This window comes from Triturus cristatus, chromosome 4_1, assembly GCF_964204655.1.
Source record: "Triturus cristatus chromosome 4_1, aTriCri1.1, whole genome shotgun sequence".
Taxonomy (NCBI): domain Eukaryota; kingdom Metazoa; phylum Chordata; class Amphibia; order Caudata; family Salamandridae; genus Triturus; species Triturus cristatus.
The window spans coordinates 1,208,721,967-1,208,742,092 of NC_140585.1; the positions used below are offsets into that span (position 1 = coordinate 1,208,721,967).

At 46.6% G+C, this 20,126-nt stretch overlaps 1 protein-coding gene across 1 annotated transcript in view; it reads right to left on the reverse strand.

The window, feature by feature from the left end:
- Positions 1-20,126, reverse strand: part of TMPRSS12 (transmembrane serine protease 12) — a 319,835-nt gene that overhangs the window by 190,404 nt on the left and 109,305 nt on the right. Inside the window, exon 3 of the mRNA XM_085654544.1 lies at positions 17,902-18,167. Within this exon, the coding sequence (XP_085510670.1) occupies positions 17,902-18,167 (266 nt within the window). The remainder of the gene's footprint in view (positions 1-17,901; positions 18,168-20,126) is intronic.

A 20,126-nucleotide genomic window follows, 5' to 3' on the forward strand; every position in this document is an offset into this window, starting at 1 on the left:
TGATAGGGCGCACACCATGCTTCGAATAGAGCTCATAAGTCGGAGTTCCAACCGGAGGTATCGGACAAGAGTCCTCCAATCTGGAATCCTTGTTGCAACATCCAAGACAAGGCAAGAAACCAAGACTACGGTTAGGCATTTTCGCTCACTAACCGAGTTTCAAACTTCAAGGGGCTATCTCTACTGTAGGAAGGTGGATATCTGACTATGGTTACCCCCAACTTTTTGCCTAGTGTCTAGCTGGTTTTTCGACTTAGTTGGCCTGAGATCCTGCCATTCAGGGTCTCAGGCTGTCTGCTCTCTCTGTAAAATGGACTCCATGTACCCTAGGTACATACACAATTGGTAAGGATCACCTTATTGGACCCTGTACAGTGTACCCTAGGTACCCAGGGCATAGGTGTACCCTAGGCCTCCCAGGGGCTGCAGCATGTATTATGCCACCCCTGGTCTGGCCTTCCAATCAGACACAACTGGCTGATCACTCAGCTGGGGCAAGGTCGTGTAATCACCCCTTGCTTAGATATAGTATGCCTATATCTACCCTTATATATAGACACATGTGTACCTATCAGTCACTCCTATGGCAGGCCTTAACAATCCTGGAGGCAGAGTGCTTGGTAACATGTGAGATGGTGCTCTAGCATTAGCTGAGCCTGTCTGCAGCTTTCGGAACCATGTCCTTATAGCTGTTCTATGATATAGCCTACCATATACTCTTAAAGTGCCTTATAATCTTAAACGGTTATGGTAACTATGGTTTGGCTTTATCAAAACATGTCGTGTAAGGTGTCTAACACTTTGGAATAATACCCCCATACCATTTCTGGTGATGAGGATATTATTCCTCCCTTCTAGAGGGAGAGACATGTTAAAATCCTACTTTGCTGTTTAACTCTAACCAAAGCCTCAGCATCACAAAATGGATGCTGCTGCCACAGACACAAGTCTGGCCTCCTGCTGCTGGGAGTGATCCCAGCCAGGGAGGCCTGGACAATAGGTTTCCTGCTTGGGGAGGTGCTAGCACCTCCCCAGACAGCCTTTAGTGTATTGGGGCAGGGTGGGCTGAAAGGAATGAGACATGCCTGGGGCACACAAGGTGTTCCTTGCATAGTCCAGTTCAAACCGGCGCTGGGGCACTCCAGCCCCAGCTCTGGCGCGAAACTGGACAAAGGGGAGTGGGTGTAACCACCCCCTCCCAGGTCCCACCCATAAGGCGGGACCTAGCAGGTATCCCAGCCCCCCAGATTAGTATAAGAGTGGGAGTTGGGCCTCAAGACTTTAGATTATCCTGAACCTGCAAAACTGAACAGAAACTCTGGACCTTCGACATTCGACGAAAGAAGAAGACTGAAGAATCTCCCTTGTAGCCAAGGAGTGGCTACCCTGTGCAAACAGGCACCATCAAGAGACTACCCTTTGCTTTGCGACCGTTCTACGAGGAACCGACTGCAGAGCCCGACCAGAGCCTTGACTTCCAGACTTCTCCGACCCTCATCCACATCTGCAGCAGAGCTGAGATCCGTGGAGGCGACGAGCGACGTGGGACCGGCTACCTGGAAAAAGTGGCTAGTAACTTACAGCGCAGCTTCTGAGGTACCCTCGAAGTTGTGCACCGGGGATTGAGAAGCCCCAACCCCAAGCACCATCTGCACCGAAGATCAGCCCCCCCACACTCCACGAGTCCTGCGTGGGGCCCTTCAGCATTTTCCTGCTTGCCGCGTCTGTCCGGTTGCTTGCCCGCTGGCTAGTGGCCTCTGTGACGACGCACCCTGAAATCTTCTGCGCTGGTTTGGCTCCTCCAGACTGGCTCCCGCTTCTCTGCAAAGAAGAAGCACCCCAGACCTTCCTGGTCTGCACCAGAAGCAAGTCCTTCGTTCTTCGTGGGTTCCGCTTGCCAAGGCTTGGTGAGTCCTAGTCCAACTTCGACGCCGCCGACAGCAAGAGCCTTCGTGGGACAGCTCGCCTCCTGGTCCTGGTCGTCCTCGACGCTTCCTGGTCCTCCTGGCTGCAGCGACAAGCTTCACCTTCACCTGCAATCTTCACGACATCGCCTGGTTCCTTCCTGGTTCCACGTGGTCACTGGCTAGTGACCTTGACTCTGTCCCTTCTGCTTGCAGGTTTCTTCTCTTCTTGATCCCAGCCTTGGGATCCACCGGACACTCTTCACTGACTGCCTGTCAGCATCTTTCTTCAGGCATCCATAGGAGTCGACGACGAAAACGACGCATCTTCACCCCTATGCTCCCGCAGCCTGTGGGCTAGGTAACTTGGGTACTCCGGTGCTCATCAGGATAGTGACTATCCTAGTGTCTAGTTTTCAAGTCTCAACTTCCTAGCTACTCCGGAAGTGTCCTAAATCTACCGTTTTCTAAACTGTACTATTGCTATTGACTTTTACGCATTACGCGTGAGTGTTTCCACTCTGCACACGAATCCCGTGGGCCTCCCACTTCCTAACTAACGCTAGTGTAGTGTAGCCCCAGCGATTCCCTAGGCCTAGGCCTATTCTATTTCCGTGACAGTGATCCTTATACCACTTACTTAGTATATGGTTTGCGTGGCCCCTAGGGCCTAACTGTATTACTTACCTGTGTGACTTAATGTATGCATAAATAAGACTGTGTTGTACTTACCTCTAATCTCATAAAGAGTGCTGAGGGTTTGCTTAGAATAAATACACTTTATTTTATATATATATCTGTTGTGGTGTCCTTTCATTTGGTATTCAAGGGATTATATATGGTATCACAGCTGGCTTCACATGCCATTCAGAGTTTAGCCTAAGACTGCTCTTGTCCATGCTACCACTAGGATAGCTGGTCTATAAGGTTGACTTTACAACCAATCACCATAAGGGTATTTGGACTGATATAAGGTGTACACTAGAACTAGTGACATCATACATCAGGCCAACTTCTCACATCTACCGATATACTCGTAAATGTACGAGACCCTCGGTTTTTGGGAACTGCAGCTACCAAATAATCCTAAGGACCAAACTAAACCAAATGCAATGGAACCATGCAAACCAAAACTAAGGACCAAAGAACTCGAGTTACCAAACAAAAGAACAAACCTAAGGACTGGGAGCGACCCACTTATACTTAACTGAAAGATCAATGACGTCACCAGGAAGACCCGTCTATCGTCTCGCCGTACTAAGGACTACGCCAGGCTCCAAAACAGGTCGACAGTCAGGGCGCCAGTCCTTTGCATCCGTCTGGAAGCGGGAACCTTCGCGGGGAAAGACCTTCGGACCACTTATGCGACATACATGGATCGATGAAGTGGGGTGCACCTCCCTCGGAAATTTCACACGAAGCTCCTCACAATCTTCAGGCTAGGACCGGAACCGCTCGATGTCGCACCACGCTAGGGCGCCAACTGAAGGACTGGGAAACTTCTAAGACCCAGCGGTGCCAGGGGACAACACCCGAAACCTTCGAGGTTCACCTGTTTTGGCGTACTTAACAAACAGAGACACGGGACTCTTCCTCTGGCATCAAAGATCGTCTTTAATGACTGCAGTCAGGAACAGAAGTCAAAGAAGTATCATACGAGATAGATTCTAAGGAGACTGCTCGATTTGTACAAAGCAGGTCGCTCCTTAAATACTAATTATCTGCTTCGGGCAAACATTCCTGCAAATTTACAATAATTCCCGTTTCTGTATTTCAGGCAATAAGATCTCACAATATCACATTTCCATCTCCAGGTGTCTGGCCTTCAATCACATATTTCTGACATCCCCCTATTGAAAGGTCGGACCGCCTCATAATAAAATTGGTCACCTCCTCATCATAAAAGGCTAAAGGGAAATGCAGGAACAGATGCAGAAAATAGAAGAGTCAGATAAGACATATTCGTAGGCAAATAAAAGAAGCGTGGTCTATTGTATCAGGGTCAGTAATCTTGCTCAGGCAGGACAGGACAGAAAACCAGTACGGCAGGGTCCACCTCAGGCGACAGGGTCAGCTTTCGCCAAGTCATGCAGACTTCGGCAGAACACGCACTAGGGACTACGTGTCCTCGAGGTTACTTAATCAGGGTCATTGTTCGGACATCGCCCATTCACTGACTATGTGAGGGCAATGATACAAAATGGACGTCGTGCACGAAATGGAACCCGTAGGTTCGAACACGAGAACCAGCAATACATGACGAATCCTTCAGTGCAGCGTTTGCGAAAACGCTCGCTCATATTAAACTCATCATTTGCGGTTCGCTAATACCAGAATCGTCACGATACCATTAGTTCAGAAACATGGGTTCAGTTTTCACGGAACCTCAGGGGCAGAGAGCAAAGTAGGCATCACAGATTTATTTGCTTTGTGTATATAGGGGTGGGGGCTGCCCAAAATGGGCATGCCAAAGCCCCCACCCCTGAAACAACCTCCACAGTCTTTCTGGCCCCCCTGGGGGGCGAAAGGGGGTTATTACCCCTGATCTGCCCCCTGGGGGCCAGAAAGCCCACTAAACACCAGGGATTTTTTATTTTGATAAGGGGTGGAGGTTGTACACAATGGGCAAGACCATGTCTCCACCCAAATGTGTTTGAGAACAGTCTTTCTGCCTCACCTGGTGGGGGGGGACACACGAGGCACCAGAGATCTAGAGATTTATATTTATGAACATTTTGGGGTGGGGCTGCCCAAAATAGGCATGCAAATGCCCCCACCTCCATAAAAAAAATTGCCACAGTCTTTTTGCCCTCCTAGGAGGCAGATGGGGGCAATAGCCCCTGATTTAAGCACCAGGGATTAGGGTTTTTTTAAACATAGGGGTTGGGGCGCTGGCATGTCTATTTTGAGCAGCCTCCAACCCTACTAATTGGCAGTCTTTCTGCCCCCCTTGCAGCCAGGCACTATTTCTTTTGTAGTTTGGGGGGGTGGGGCTGCCCAGAATGGGCATGCCAATGCACTCACCCCCTAAAAAATATGCCACAGTCTTTCTCCCCCAGAGGGCAGATGGGGACAATAAGCCCACTAGGCACCGTGATTATGTTTTGTTATTTTTATATGTAGGGGTTGGGGAGGCCCAAAATGGGCTTGCCAGTTCCCCCATTTCCACAAACTGAATGGACAGTCTTTCTGCCCCCCTTGGGGGCATAAGGGGCTAATAGGCCCTGATGTGACCCCCCCGGGAGGCAGAATGCCCACTAGGAAGCCTGGGACTATTTTTTAAACAAATTTCTAGGTCAGGGGTGGGGGCTTACTAGAATGGGCATGCCAATGATCTCACCCCCTAAAAAAGTTGCCACAGTCTTTCAGCCTTTCCCTGGGAGGCAGATGGGGCAATAGCCCCTGATCTGCAGAAAGCCCATTAGGCACTAGGGATTATGTTTTTTTTATACATAGGGGTGGGGGCTGCCCAAAATGGACATGCCAGTGGCTGCCCAAAATGGACATGCCAGGGGCTCATCGGATCCCCAAGGGAGGTTGAAAACCACTAGATACCAGGGAAAGTATCTGTGTGTATGTGAACTGGAGTTTCAGCTGACGGTCTATATAGCAAAAGCCTGAATTTCGCTGACACTTCTGACTGAGGTCAAGGTAAGAAGTAAAGCCAACTTCCATGACAGGAACTTGATCTCCGCTTTGTGAATTGGTTCGAAGGGAGGTTTCATCAATTTCAAAATAACAGTGTTAACTGCCACAGCGGAGGCCACATAGGAGAAAAAACACAAAAGTCCTTTGAGGAACTCTTTGATTATTCTAGAAGACCATAATGTCGGAGAGGAAAGAGATCTTCTATAACGGATAAATGTCTGCTAAGTGAACCTTTATCAAGCTATGCGTCAAGCCTGATTGCCCCAGATCTAAAAGGTATGGTAAGACTTGGTCTGGATATGAAGAAAGCGGATGTATTCCTGCTTGATGGCACCAGATTCAGAAACGTTTCCACTTGAGGCGGTAAGTTATATTGGTACTGTCTGCTTTGGCTAAGATTTCTCTACATTATCTGGAAATGTTCAAACATTGGAACTCATTGAACTCAGGAGCCGTGCTGATAAGTGGAGGTGCATGGGATCTGGGTGTAGGATCTGCCCTTGGTTCATCATCAGAAGATTGTGAAAAACTGGAAGTCAGATGTGTGGGACCTTGGATAGGAGAATCATCTCTTTGTACCAGTATGGACGTGGCCATGCTGGAGCAATGAGAACCAGTTTGCAAAGTTAGACCTTCATCTTCCTGAGAACTCTTGGGAGGAGAGGAATGGGAGGAAAGCATAAGCAAATATGCTGGACTATGCAATTGAAAAAGCATTCCCACATGACCCCGGTTGGGGATGCCAACTTGCACAGTACTGGCATTTGCGGTTTTGGGAATTGCAAACAGATCCACGTCAGGTCTGCCCCAGCAGAGGAAGACTCTGTGTAGGGTCTGCTGGTGGAGTTCCCACTTGTGGCATGATGTCGTGAGCCTGCTGAGTGTGTCCTCAAGCGTATTTTGTTTCCCCGGAACGTGCTCCGCTCAGAGGCAGGTTTTGTGTGCTATCACCCACTCCCAGAACTTCTGTGCTTACCTGGAAATTGGAGGAGATCTTGTGCCGCCTTGCTTATTCATATACTGCATCGTTGTGGTATTGTCCGTACAGATGAGCACTATTGAATTTAGTATTCTGGGAAGAACATTTTGTAGGGCCAGATGCACTGCTTTGAGTTTCAACAAATTTATGTGGGATTGACTTTGAGTCCGATGCCACTTACCACTTACTTGGAGTTCTTGGAGGTAAGCTCCCCATCCTTCCAGGGAGGCATCTGTAGTGATTACCAATAGTGCCGGTATTTGTTGTAGGCACAGCCCTACGGACAGATGACTTTTGTTTGTCCACCACTCCAAGGCTTTCAGCATGCGTGGAGTTACTTTGATGATGTCGTCGAAGGAGCCGACTGCTTGTACGCACTGCCTGTCCAGATCCTCCTGAATGGGACGCATCTTGAGACGACAGAAAGGAATCAGCAGTATGCATGATGACATCATATCCAAAAGTGATTTGTATATTCGGACCGAAAGAGACTTTTTGTTTTGTAATAGAATTTGCTAGAATGAGAAACCATTGTTGTTGTTCTTCTGCAGGGCACGCTTTTAAGCATACTGTGTCTAATTTGGCTCCTAGGGATACAATTGTTTACGATGGATTTTATCAGTATTTCTATAGACTGGGAGTCCGACCCAATCCCCGGAAGAGTGTTGTACAGGCTTATGTGGATGCTCTCGCTTCTGTCTTGGAAGGTGCCTTGATCAGCCAGTCGTCCATATAAGGAAAGACTTGATGTTGGTGTTGTCTGAAAAATTCTGCGACCAGAGCACGGCACTTTGTAAAAATTCTGGGCACGGACTTCGGACCAAAAGGGACCACCCTGAATTGGTAGTGGCGTCCGACCACCATAAACCTCAGTTATTTTCTGTATCTTGGGTGAATGTGTATGTGGAAATAAGTGTCTTGGACGTCTAGGGTTGTCGCGCTGGTTTAGGAGCTGCAGTACTTCCTACAATGTGACTTCAAGTAGAGTGTGAGGTTTCTGAGGTCTTAAATTGGTCATCACTGCCTTAACTTCTTTCTGATAAAAAATAAATGGGAGTAGAAACCTGTGCCCCTGCTGGATAGTGGGACCTTCTCTATAGCTCCTTTGCAAAGCATGCCCTTGACCTCTTGATGAAGAGCCTTGAGATTCCTCCGGAGGCAGGATTGTGAGTGGGGGGAGTTATCGGTGGTTTTTGAATAAATTCTACAGTGTGTCCAAATTGTACCAGGCGAAGAACCCGCCGATCTGTGGTAATGGCTTGCCAGTGGTGGAGGTAGTTGGAAATGTTGCCTCCTAGGTTCAGGTTGAGGCTGAAAAGACTGAGGAGGACGTGGAGGAGGAAGAGTTGGAGCTGAAGCCTGTATAATATCATTGTCAGCGGTTAGTATCTTTAACAGCCCATGGTGGTTTCCTATTTGATCTGATGTAGGATATCTGGGGTGGTTGTCTCTCCTGGAATTGAGGCCGGTAAGACTGGGTATTCAAAGTATGGGAAGGGTATCAGTGCTACTGATACCCCCTTCTATTGGATGGCTTCCCTCTTCCTTTTGATCCTCGAAAAGGGGTTTTCCTGAACTGCAGCGTCCCCAAAGACTTGGCGGTATCCGTGTCCGCTTTGATGGTTTTGAGGGCCTCTTCCACATGACTTCCAAAAAGAGCTTCTCCATCATACGGGAGATCCAAGATCCTATTCTTAACTTCCAGATAGAATGATGTGGCTTTGAGACATCTCTGCCTTCTTAACCCCTTCGACGCTTATGACGGAACGGTTCCGTCATGCACGTCGGTTGGGCTGTGCTTATGACGGAACCGTTACGTCATGGCCCCGCCCGCGCTCAGAACCTTCAGCACCGCGCGGAAATCCGCGCAGCGCTGAAGGGGTTAAAACTGCCGCTCCTCCTAGCTGCCTGAATCCTGTGATAGCAACGTCCATTGCCGAATTTCTTATCTTATTGGATTCCCTCTCTCCTTCATGCAAAATCTTTTTTGCTTCTTCCTTGGCATCCTCCGGCAGTTGGTCAATGTAGGGTGCAATGTCTGACCACATCTGGCGATCATAGCTCCCTAAGATCGCCAGAGAATTTGCTGCCCTCACTGTCTGTGCTGACATTGGCGAAAATGGTTTGCCAATGGAATCTAGACGTCTTCCCTCCTTCTCAGGAGGTGCAGAAAGAGGTGGGGTCCCCCGGGCAAGAAGTAGGTTATTCGACCGGAGGCGGCTTTGATGAAGGTTTGACTAAAGGCCCCTCGATCCCTGGCTTCGACCATAACGTAATAGCATAGCGTTTCAAAAATACAGATTATCTCATTAACAAACCATATGTATACATAGTGCATGCGCAATAAGTGTGCATATTTGTTTCCTTATTATAGGATTGTTTAGGAGTGGTACACACGGGGCTGGACCCTGTGGAGTCCTGATGAAAAGCCAATAGGGGAACGGCTCAAAACATGTTGGCTATCCATTACTGAGACAACCAGACACATTATCGTCTCGTTTTTTCTCTCAGTCACAACCCCTGATTTTAACCTTACCAACTAGGGGCGGGAATAAAAGAGTGGCCCACTAGTTAGGTATTTAAAATGTTTCCTTCTTCCACTCCCCTTCACTTCACCTACACCAGTAAGTGCTCCTGCATATTCACAAGTCGCAGCACGCCTCAATACGTAGAGGATTGAGATGAACCCCAATGATGAAGCATGCCACCTAGGGGAAACCCTGGTGGGTGAGGTGTCTCTAGAAAAAAAGTATTTTTTCTAGATAAGCGATTGCAGCGGATTCTCGCTGTATCCTATCATAATTTCCTTGGGCAGGTTCTCTTCAAATGACTCGATTTTTGTTTGTTGCAGAAAGAGGGGCCACAGGATTTTTTTGAGCGGCGTTGAGCAGCTTGCATGACTACTGAATCTGGTTTTGGGTGCCCTGTGAGGAATGCTGGGGCGTCATCTGTAGTCTTATATTTTTTCATCAAGGTGTGGAAGTACCACCAGTATAGAGGCTGGGGTTTTCATGATCTTAATACCTTCATCCCAGATGTAGTCAATTATGGGAATAGCCCCAACAGATTTACAAAATGGTTACTTGAAATCATATAAGAAACACTCAGCTTGTTTAGAAGGCATTGGTAGAGCAAATCTTTCCGCTGCACGCTCTAGTAGATTGTGAAATCCCCCAATGTCGGGGAATCTACCGGAGGAAGTGTTAGTGAGGCAGGTAAAAACATCATGTAATTGTCCCATTCCGTGGCCGTGTCGCGAAGCTCTCATTCTTCTGTTTCCTCATCCGAAGAGATCTGTCCCTGAAGAGGAATAGACTGAGGAGTATTTGGAACAGAAAGCATGATAGTAGAGGAGTATTTACCTGTACTGGTGATCCCACCTGAGGAGGTGGAGATTTATTAACAGACACTGAGGGTGGGAAGCGCCTTCGATAATATTCCAGCATAAACTGCAGATCCAATAGCAAAGCTGAAGGCATTATGACCATCTCTTCCTGATATTGCTGATGGCCTGGGTCCGGTTGGCCATAATAGGCCTGACTATAGTACTGTTGCTCATCCTCGTCATCATCCGGTTGACACTTAACATGTTTGTCAGACGGACTATTTGCCTTCTTCTTCTTCAGAATTTCCCTCCTCCTGGAGATTAGTGGGTAAGAGAGGCGTAATTTTACTGGGGGAAGTATGCTGTGGTGTAATCTATCTTCCTAGATGAATAACTGTCGTCGTTGACTGTGAAAAACCAATCTGTGATGGTGATCTGGTCATTAACAGTTTTTTGGCTGTGAAGGAATCCTCGCCGAGGAGAAAGCTTTCGTCGACGGTGTTCTCATCGACGATGTCTTTGCTTCCGTTATCTTTACCTTCTTATTTTTTTAAACAGAGTTTTATATAGCACGAACTTGACCCGGTATCACCAGTTGCGTTACATGAGGACACATTCATTTTTGTTAGGCACGGGGAGATTAAGTGATTTGCCCTGAATCACAGGATGTTCAGCGTCGTTGCCGAGACTCGAACCCAGTTCCCAGATTCGAGGTCGACCGCCCTAGCTGTTAGGCCAACTCCTCTTTCCTTCGTCTTTGACTGTGACTTTGTCGAAGACGGTGACCTGGTTGACAGCTGTGAATTTGTCGACAGTGGCGCCTTAATCGACGGCGGTATCTTCATCAACCCGGTTTCTTCGTCAATGAAGATGGTAATTTCTCCGACAACACTTTCAATGTCAGCTTCAATTTTAAAGGCGACGAGGAGTGCTTCGTCAACAATCGGTTGACCACTTTAGAGGAGGATGCTAGAGGAATAGTCTAAGAATTGGAGCATGAGTCGATTACGATAAGGATGTCGTCGTCGATAAGACGGCAGGAGAGAAAGTAGGCGACGTCCCTGAACTGCAGCTTTTTTTAAATCGACGGTGCTGACCAACTTTTCTTCGCCAACAGAGAGCTCGTTGACTACTTGTCAAAAGAAGGCCTTTTGAAAGTCAGTTTGAGCTCTGGAGGTTGCGTTTTCAGCTCAGATACAATGTTGGATGGCTGTTCTTTTTTGTGAGAACCTTTTTTGCGCTCAGAGGAATATTCATGAGAGACGTTCTTGGCGCACTTGTTGTAAGGTTCCTTCACTGAATGTGAAGAATCAATCTCCCTTTTGAGGGAAATTTGAGAAGTAGACTGCTCCCTTTCAGAGACTGATACAGGCTCAACCCAGGGCTTCATTTTTTGGAGCCAGATGGGAAGATGTCCTTCATGGTCTTTGAGGGTCATATTTGCAGTCTTACATTTTATGAGATGGGTACAAATAATAAATGCAGTCTTTGTGAGGTTCCTCTACATACAATCTCTTTTTCAAGCAAGTGGCACACTCTCTGAAGAGAGCCTTTTTTGCCTTTTCAGAAATAGTTCAGTCAGTTTTTATGTCAAATAAATAGATATAAAGAGTGGAATATATATCTGTCTGAGAGTATATACCAAATGAAAGTACTTTCCTGAAGAATGAAGTCCAGGACTCTACTGTCAGAAGGTGTAGATTGAGAAAAGCTGAGCAGAGCTTCGAGGAAACTCCCTAGCACAACGTGCAGTAGAAAATCTAAGCTACTGAGCTTCTCTCAGGAGTGTTCTAGAGGATGATTCATGCTGATTGGTTAGGGCAAAACGTTGGTCTCTTTTTTTAATAATGACTAAGATAGGTTAATAAACTAAGAGGCCTAGGCCTTTTTTCTAGTCTATACCTGTCATGGTACTACAATTAAAGGTACTGTGGACTACCATCATGAAGACGGGGAATGATTCAAGCATGTGAATCTGTGAAAGTTCCAATACTGGAGTAACAAATACATAGCTTTGCTGTAAAGTTCTGCACGGTAAAGATGGAAATACTTACCTGTGTGGTACTTGCCTGCATGGTAAGTGCTGTTTCCCCTGAGGCAGGACAAATTCCTGCCCCTTCTTTAAAAACTATCCTGCCATCACCCCAGCATCCCTAAATGTTTTGGGGGCACTGTCGTTTTACCCTTCAGTATTTTTGGTGGGCTATCTTCACCTCTTTGACAGTTTGCCCCTTCAGCTCCTCATGCCCTTTGCTTTACGTCTCGCTTGAGATAGAGTAAGCGCTGTTGCTTGCAAGTCATTTTGTTTAGTCACTGGTGGCTCAGCGCCCAATCATTGCTTATCATTGGTTGGTGTTATCAGCACTCTAATTTCTTTGCTTCCCTTTGGGGAGCTAAGGCTGCTTCACTTCCACTTTGTGTGTTTGTCCTCCTATGGAGTATGACCCAAGTACTGTTTCCATAGTCCAGTGTCCTTCAACTGCTCGCTACATTCAGAGACCCTTTTTCCCTTTTACTTGCACCCCTTTAATCCCTCCCGCATTGTTGCTTGCCCCTCTCCCCCACCCACCTCCTGAGATGCTGCTTGCTTCGTCTGCCCCACCCCTCCCCCTTCATTGCTTTCCTCTTCCCGCCGGCAAAAAAAGAGCCCAAAAATCACACCAATGGGTTTCAAGATGCTACAAAAATGCAGACATCACTGCGCTCCCTGCTCTGCACGGCCTTTTTGGTGCGGTCATTATGCGGGGCCAACACAGCGAACTTCAGCTCAGAGGTAAGATAACTAAACAAGTGAGTTTTTTTCCTTCAATGCCTTTAATGTATTTGTGATCCTTCTCACTTTTGACAACTTCAGACCGTGTTAAGTAGATTGCAAGCCTCATACTCATTTGTAGATGGTAGTTATCATTTATTTTTGTTATTATTGCTTGATGTGTGTTTCGCTCAGCACCCTCAGCCTTTGGCTCACATTGCCTACCCCCATTAAAAAAGATAGACGCAGAAATTTGTATTTAAATTTACTGTTAATTTACCTTTGCTGGCAATTAGTTATTGTGCTTTCTTCCTGAAATCACTTCTTTTTTTGTGAAGGCAGAGAATAATCCCATACAAGTCAAGTCAAACTTTATTTGCAATGTTTCCATCGCATAAACGCCACACAGTAAAATTGATAACAACATATTGCATTAGAGCTGAAACAGTACATCCAATGTTAAAAACATATACTAGGATATGTTCAAAGGTGAAAGCTCTCCATCATATATCTCTTTAACATCATCAGGCAACAAACCTCAAAGCCTGTTACGTCCTCAATGCTGGCTTCCAAAGAACTGTGCGACAACTTCGCCAATTTCTTTAATGACAAGATCAACAAGATCGAACTCTCACTGGTCACCAACAACACCCCCCCTACCAATAGTAGCACCTCTGGGTCGTATGACATTGCACCCAAACCTCCCACCAAACCCTGGTCACTCTTCCGCCCCATTCAGGAATCAGAGATAGTCAAATTGATCTCCACCTCCAATCCCTCATATCACGTCCTAGATCCTTTACCCCCCCAACTGACCAAAATGCTGAAATTCTCCCTAGCACCGCTCTGGTGCAAGATCATAAACAGCTCCCTGAAAAGCGGAATCGTTCCTGACTGCCTTAAAGTTGGACAAGTCACGCCACTACTAAAAAAACCGGGCCTTCACATAAAGGACCTGAATAACTTTAGACCGGTCTCCAACTTACCTCTTCTCTCCAAAATCCTGGAAAAATGCGTACTTGAACAACTAACCCAACACATGGATAGCATCAAACTCCTAGACTCACACCAGTCCGGCTTCAGAAAAGGCTGCAGCACTGAAACCGCAATCCTCAACGTCATTGACGATATCCTCAAATCACTTGATTCAGACCATTACTGTCTCCTCATTCTCCTAGACCTATCGGCAGCATTCGACACGGTCAATCACAATCTTCTCATCAAGGCCCTCCAATAAAGGGCCGGACTTGACGAGGTGGTCCTTCACTGGTTCTCCTCCTTCCTACACAACCGCGCCCAAATAATCAAAATCAAAAACTGTACGTCCGACCTACTCCCAGTCAGCAGGGGAGTCCACCAGGGCTCAGTGCTCTCCACGCAACTTTTCAACATTTACATGGAACCCCTCACCCCCCTACTCAAAAAAGCCAACATTCCCTTCCATCTGTATGCAGATGATACTCAGATCTACTTGGAAACCTGCTCCATCAAAGACATTCAAAGACTTAATGACACATTGAGAGAAGTCCAACACTGGCTGTCAAGTAACCACCTCAAACTAAATCAAGACAAAACGGAATTTCTTCCATCTCGAACAAAGAAGAGAACCCCCAAATTGCGGAATGGCTAAAAGCTATTGATGCGCTCAACGGGAACCTCACCCTGGCCGATTCTGTGAAATCACTAGGTATCATGCTAGACCCGAAACTGGACATGAACAAACACATTAATAACTCAGCTAAGAGCGCCTTCCTTAACCTGAAGTTACTGAACAAAATAAAACCTTTCATCCCGCCCAACGATCTCAAACAAGCCACCCAAGCGTTAGTGTTGTCAAGTCTAGAATACGGAAATGCAGTCCTCTCAGGCATAGCAAAATCTCATCTTGCTCCCCTCAAAACAACTCTCAATGCAGCAGCCAGAATGGTAACCGGAATCAAGAAATTTGACCACATCTCACCTGCACTCAGAGAACTAAAGTGGCTCCCAGTTGAAATGCGGGCAAACTTCAAAACAGCCTGCCTCACACACAAAGCCTTGCACACCGGCAAACCGGAATATCTGGCTTCCAAACTCAAAAAAGGTGGTCAGACCAGGAACCTCAGAAGTCCAAACACTCTGCTTCTCATCCCGCTGAAACCACGCACACAAAAAAACGCGACCCGGTCCTTCGCCGGGCACGTGCTCAAAGTCTGGAACTCTATTCCCCCTCTCATCAGAATTATTCCATCTTTTGCAAAATTCAAAAATCAGCTCAAAGTCTTGTTCCTCGACCGCTCCCTAGTGAACCGATAGGTACAGCCGGAATACTGAAGCAGACACCTCGCTACGCTTCGACTCTGTGTCCTCAATGACTTCTAACCCCGCCGCGCCCCTGATCCCGTTCATGTCACGCCTCCCCAAAAGTGGAGCTCCAATCAGGACAGTAACTTTCCTCTAAGACTTTCAAAGACCTCAGCGCCTCATGGCTATGCTGCGACCCATACTTGCTATGAATGTATTGTGTTATTTTCTGCAATACAACTGATGTAAAGCGCTCCGATACCCTTGGGTCTGGCCAGGGCTATATAAAACTTCTAAATAAATAAATCATATCTAGCACAATACTACATACAATTTTAAAGTGCTAAATGATGTATCCAATAGCAGCAAAATCAGTAAACATGTCAAATTCATCAAGAAATTAATAGGACAAAGGGATCACATTAAAAAATAATATACCAGAGAAATAATGATGAAGCACATTAACATTTCTAGATAACTCATACCTGATTACATAGACCAATTGAACCAACACATTTCTCTCATAAAGCCAATTAAGTTCTTTCCTACGTAGATAGGCTGCCCAACGAAAAGAGGTAATTATATAAAACACAGCAGGTTTTTCGAGGCGTTGTAAAAACTGTAAAACATCCTTTCGGTAAAATCCACTCCTACTGAGTAAGAAAAGTACTAAAATACGGTGCCTCTGCTGCTTGTAAAAATGGCAAAATAACAAAATATGCTCAGTAGATTGATGGGAGACTCCATCACATGGGCAACGTGAAAGATTATTATTAGAATCGGAGTTAGCTGGAAAACCCATCATCAAAAGGATGAGGTTCAATCTGAATCTCACCAACATGAATCAATGCTGTAAGTTTGAAACAAATGCCAAATATGAGTGAAAACTATGGCCCACCCAGGGAACAGAATGGTATAGGCCTACAGAGGTCTTGTTCCCATACTAATCCCGTCTTTTCAACACTGCTGAAACCTGAAAAGCCTGTTTCAGCTTAGCCGTAGGGAGAATAGACAGTTGTCAGGGGCGTCAAACAAATCGCTCAACCCCAGTTCTGTCCAAGTTGCCGGAACATACTTTAACCAGGGAATCTCCTTAACCAGATCTAATTTAAGGCAATCTTTCAAAAACCTCTTGGTTTAACATCGCTCCCTATAAAATACCACAGTAACAATGGGGCAAGACGTATAACGTCTGCTATATATGATAGACCCAGCTCGCTACGGGACTGATAACTGCAGCAATTTTTGGGAAGTGACAGAAGACCCTTAAGAAAGTTATACTCCACACGTTGAAGAGAATCAACATCTGCCATGCCCTTAACTGCTGCACCATACTTGGCAATGGTCTTAGCATTTGCCTCATAGATAAGCAGAAACTCTGGAATAGGTATGTGCCCAACTTTGTTTGCAAAAATTAAATAATGCTGCTATACGTCTTACAAAAAGGAGGACTCTATCTGCAACCATATCTTTCCACTTATATTTACTATTAAAGATTATCCCCAAATAGAGGGAGGAATAAACCACCTCAACTTTACACTGGGCTGATTGATCCTGGTCTTTAGTTCACATACTGCCTGTCACATACGTCCCCTGGTAGATGGTTTTTATTAAGTTTAGTGTTTTTTGTTACACATAAGATGGGTCACGTACTGGGGACTATTTTGTTCCATTACTAATTATATGATCATTTTGGGCATCCATTATTAGCCACACCTCAATAGTATGTTCTCTGAATCTGAGATGCATCGGACTATATATGGCAATTATTTTACAGAGACGTGAGGGAGCCTAAACTGTAAGGCTTGTCCCCCAGAGGGGCTGGACACTTCCTTCATGACACTCACTTGGTTTCCTTTGCATCTCTAAAGTTCAATATGTTTTGATCTCCTTCTTGTATTTTTTTCCTTTCTGTCTGTATTTGTTCAAATTGTGAAAATTGCTTCCTTTTGTTATGGATATTTGTAAAATGTATTTTTAGGATTATGTCTGTTCACCCTCACATGCGATTCAAGTTGCTGATAACTGAAGCACTGACGTCCTTATATGGGAAAGGGTGGAGTTATTTGGAGGTATAGTACGAACGACAGTATACAGTGCATAGAAATGTAAAGATTGTTGACTATTGATTTGGAATTTTTCTTAAATGCCAATAAAAATGATATTTAAAAAAAAACTTTACGCTGGGCTGCGTAGAAGAATGATTGTTTTTTGTATGAAGACCAGTGATTAAGATGGTAGATTTTTACTCATTAACGTGAAGACCCAGGGCCGCCATAAAACTAGCATAATCCTCAATTAATCTCAGTAGCACTCTTGGGGTTCTTGGCTACAGGAATGCATCATCCGCATAAAGGAGGATAGGGAGAGGGGATGACTCGATATATGGTACATCCTTGGCGCATGTCTTTAATACCATCTCCACTTGATTCGTATAAAGGGAGAAGAGAAAAGGGCGAGCAGGCAGCCTGCCTCACTCCACATTCTATACCCAAACGGTTGGTACATCCCCCTCTCTTCCATATCTTACACTAGCCACTAGCTGTAGCCCCTGAGTATAGCTGCCTGATGAAACGGATTATCAGGGGGTCAATTCCCATATGGGCCGTGATCTCCCAGAGTTTGGTATGAATCATGTAATTGAATGCAGCTGAGAGATCCATGAAAGCCATATACATGTGACCCTTTTTTGCTAATGAGTACTTAGCTATCATTACACTTGAATTTAAACATTGGGCGATTGTCCCTCTGTCTTTCCTGAATCCCCCCCCCTTACAGTGCCTTGAGACCCTCACAGGTGAGTAGTTGCGCTTTACAAACCCTGACTGATTGTCAAAAAATAGGCAGTTCTCTAGTTGTCCCATTAAGATAGCACTGCTGCTGTCATTCCATGCACACACTTGTAGCTTGAATAGATACATTATTACTATAAGCAGTAGTAGCTGTAAGCCTTTGTGCCCGGCGCTGTACAAAACAAAGGAATACATACAAGCAAGGAAACATTACCTACCGCCTTGAGAAGTCGTTCCCCAGCCAGTTATGAAGCACTGTAGATTAGTGGTGTTGGATGAGATTTCACCCGGTATACAGACTGGCTGTGTATAGTTGCTATACTCTACCGGTGCAGCAAGTTTAAGTAGGGCAATGTCGTTTTCCTCTGTGTGTTCATTATAATATCGATGAATGATGATTCCTTGAATAGGTCTAATTTGAGTTGAATTGCCATGAAATATCATGTTCGTTAGTCCAGTCAAAGCTCTCCAATTGATTAAATCTCTGCAAAAAAAGTAAATACAATTACAACTCATAATTGATTCTAATAAACAAACAAAAATTGCCTTGTTACTCTCCCTTGCTCCTCCTTTCCCCTCTGCATCGCACCCCTCCCCACCCAGAGAGCTAGTCTGCACTTCTAGAATGGGCACAGCCGGGTGCAAATAAGGGAGTTGCAAAGACAGTTTACTTTAGTGGGAGGATGTGCTGCTTCTGGAGAAAGGAAAAGGATGATGTGATTCCTGTTGGATGGGAGCAGAGTCAGGGGGAGTGAGTAGGCGGGATCAGTGTGGCTTTGGTATCAGTCAGAGTAAAATGTAACTGAACGCACTTGTCTGTGGAATTGCCGAAGAGATGGAGGTGGGAGGAGCGTATTTTTGTTCATGAGTGCCCCCTGGCTGCAAAGCAGGGGGGCACATAGGGTTGGCGCTTCAGGTTACGAGGTGGTAGTCTTCATTACACAGAGTCAGACAGGCAGGTACCTGTAACCATACAGATATTTTTCTTCAAACCTCTCCCCTTTCTCCAAGGGGAAGGATAAGGTCACCCTCGCTATTCACAAAGCCATACAATCATCAATGCCCACCACTCCTAGATTTGTAGTTGGACTGGACCAATAAGTATTCAGGGCATTTCATCCCTCTTCTTCACTTTAGCCAGCAGTTAAGATGCCTGAACCAAGACACCCATTTCCAGGGACACTGCCAAATTGAAGCAACACTCGACAGGGTGCATTAAACAAGAATCACACGTGGAGGGACATCCCTAAAATTCTACGCAGCATCCCCCAGCAGGAGTCAGCCTACAAGGTAATGACTCAATGGTATTATACCCCGGTTCGGCTCCAGAAGATGTTCCCTAAGACGTCTCCTCTCTGTTGGCGATGTACGCAAGCGCCGGGAGATTTCATACACATTTGGTGGTCCTGTCCCCTCCTGGCGATCTTTTGGAAGGAGGTACTCAGTCATATCAAACGGGTGTTGGGGTACCCTCTGCCTGAGGATCCGCTAGTGGTTGTTCTGGGCCTCAGGCCAGGGGCCGTGAGAGCTATGACGGGGCGGGATCGGCACCTTAGCCTCCACATGTTGGGCGCCGCCAGACAGACAGTGGCGCTCTACTGGAAAAAGGCTGAGACTCCCTCTGTAAACGTTTGGTTTACCCGCTTGTGGCAGGTGGTGGCAATGGAGCTGCTCACAGCCCGTCTTCAATCCCGTGAGACTCAATATGAGAAACTCTGGAAGCCCCTGGTAGACCATCTCGGGCGGATGGAGCATGCTCGGATGCAACCGCCGCGACTGCGAGCCTTGAGGCTTTTTGAGGACGCTGTTTGCCCGGCGGATCCAGGACGCCTTTGGGGGATGTCTGCAGACGGAATGGGGGGGCTTGATGCCGCCCCCCCACCCCCGGGGAGAGGGAGCCCCGATCCTGCATACTCGGGATCTGGTGGCCTCGGCGGATTGGCCTAGTGGTAGCGTTACTGACTCTTTTGCCTTCCATCCCCCCCACCCCCCCTCCCCTCCGCCTAGCCGGTATCCTCCCTACCCTCCCACTGTTGTTTCACTTTCCCCTCAGTTAGTTGACCGCTTTCTGGACACTCCTGGCATCAGGGACTACCTCCAGGGTCCCGTGCATGACCACCCCATTACTGCCGCACCTGAAATGCCTGGGGGATGGCTTTACGTATGACGTGGCTGGCCGGATAGCGGCTCTGCTTACCCGTACCTTTCCGGTCCCTAGGGCTCGATGCTGGGTATTCAGGGATCACCACCCCGGTCTTAGCATACTGGCTGCGTGAGCATGGGCTGCTCGAAGCGAGGCGGGAATGGTGGGGCATTCACCCGGGGTTAGACAGTTTAGACACACCCTTGCCTCCAAGGCCGGGGCCTTGGCGCATCCAATGCCATCATACAGGAAATTTAGCAGCCTAAAGGGATTTCCAGATCTCAACGCTCTGCAGGAACC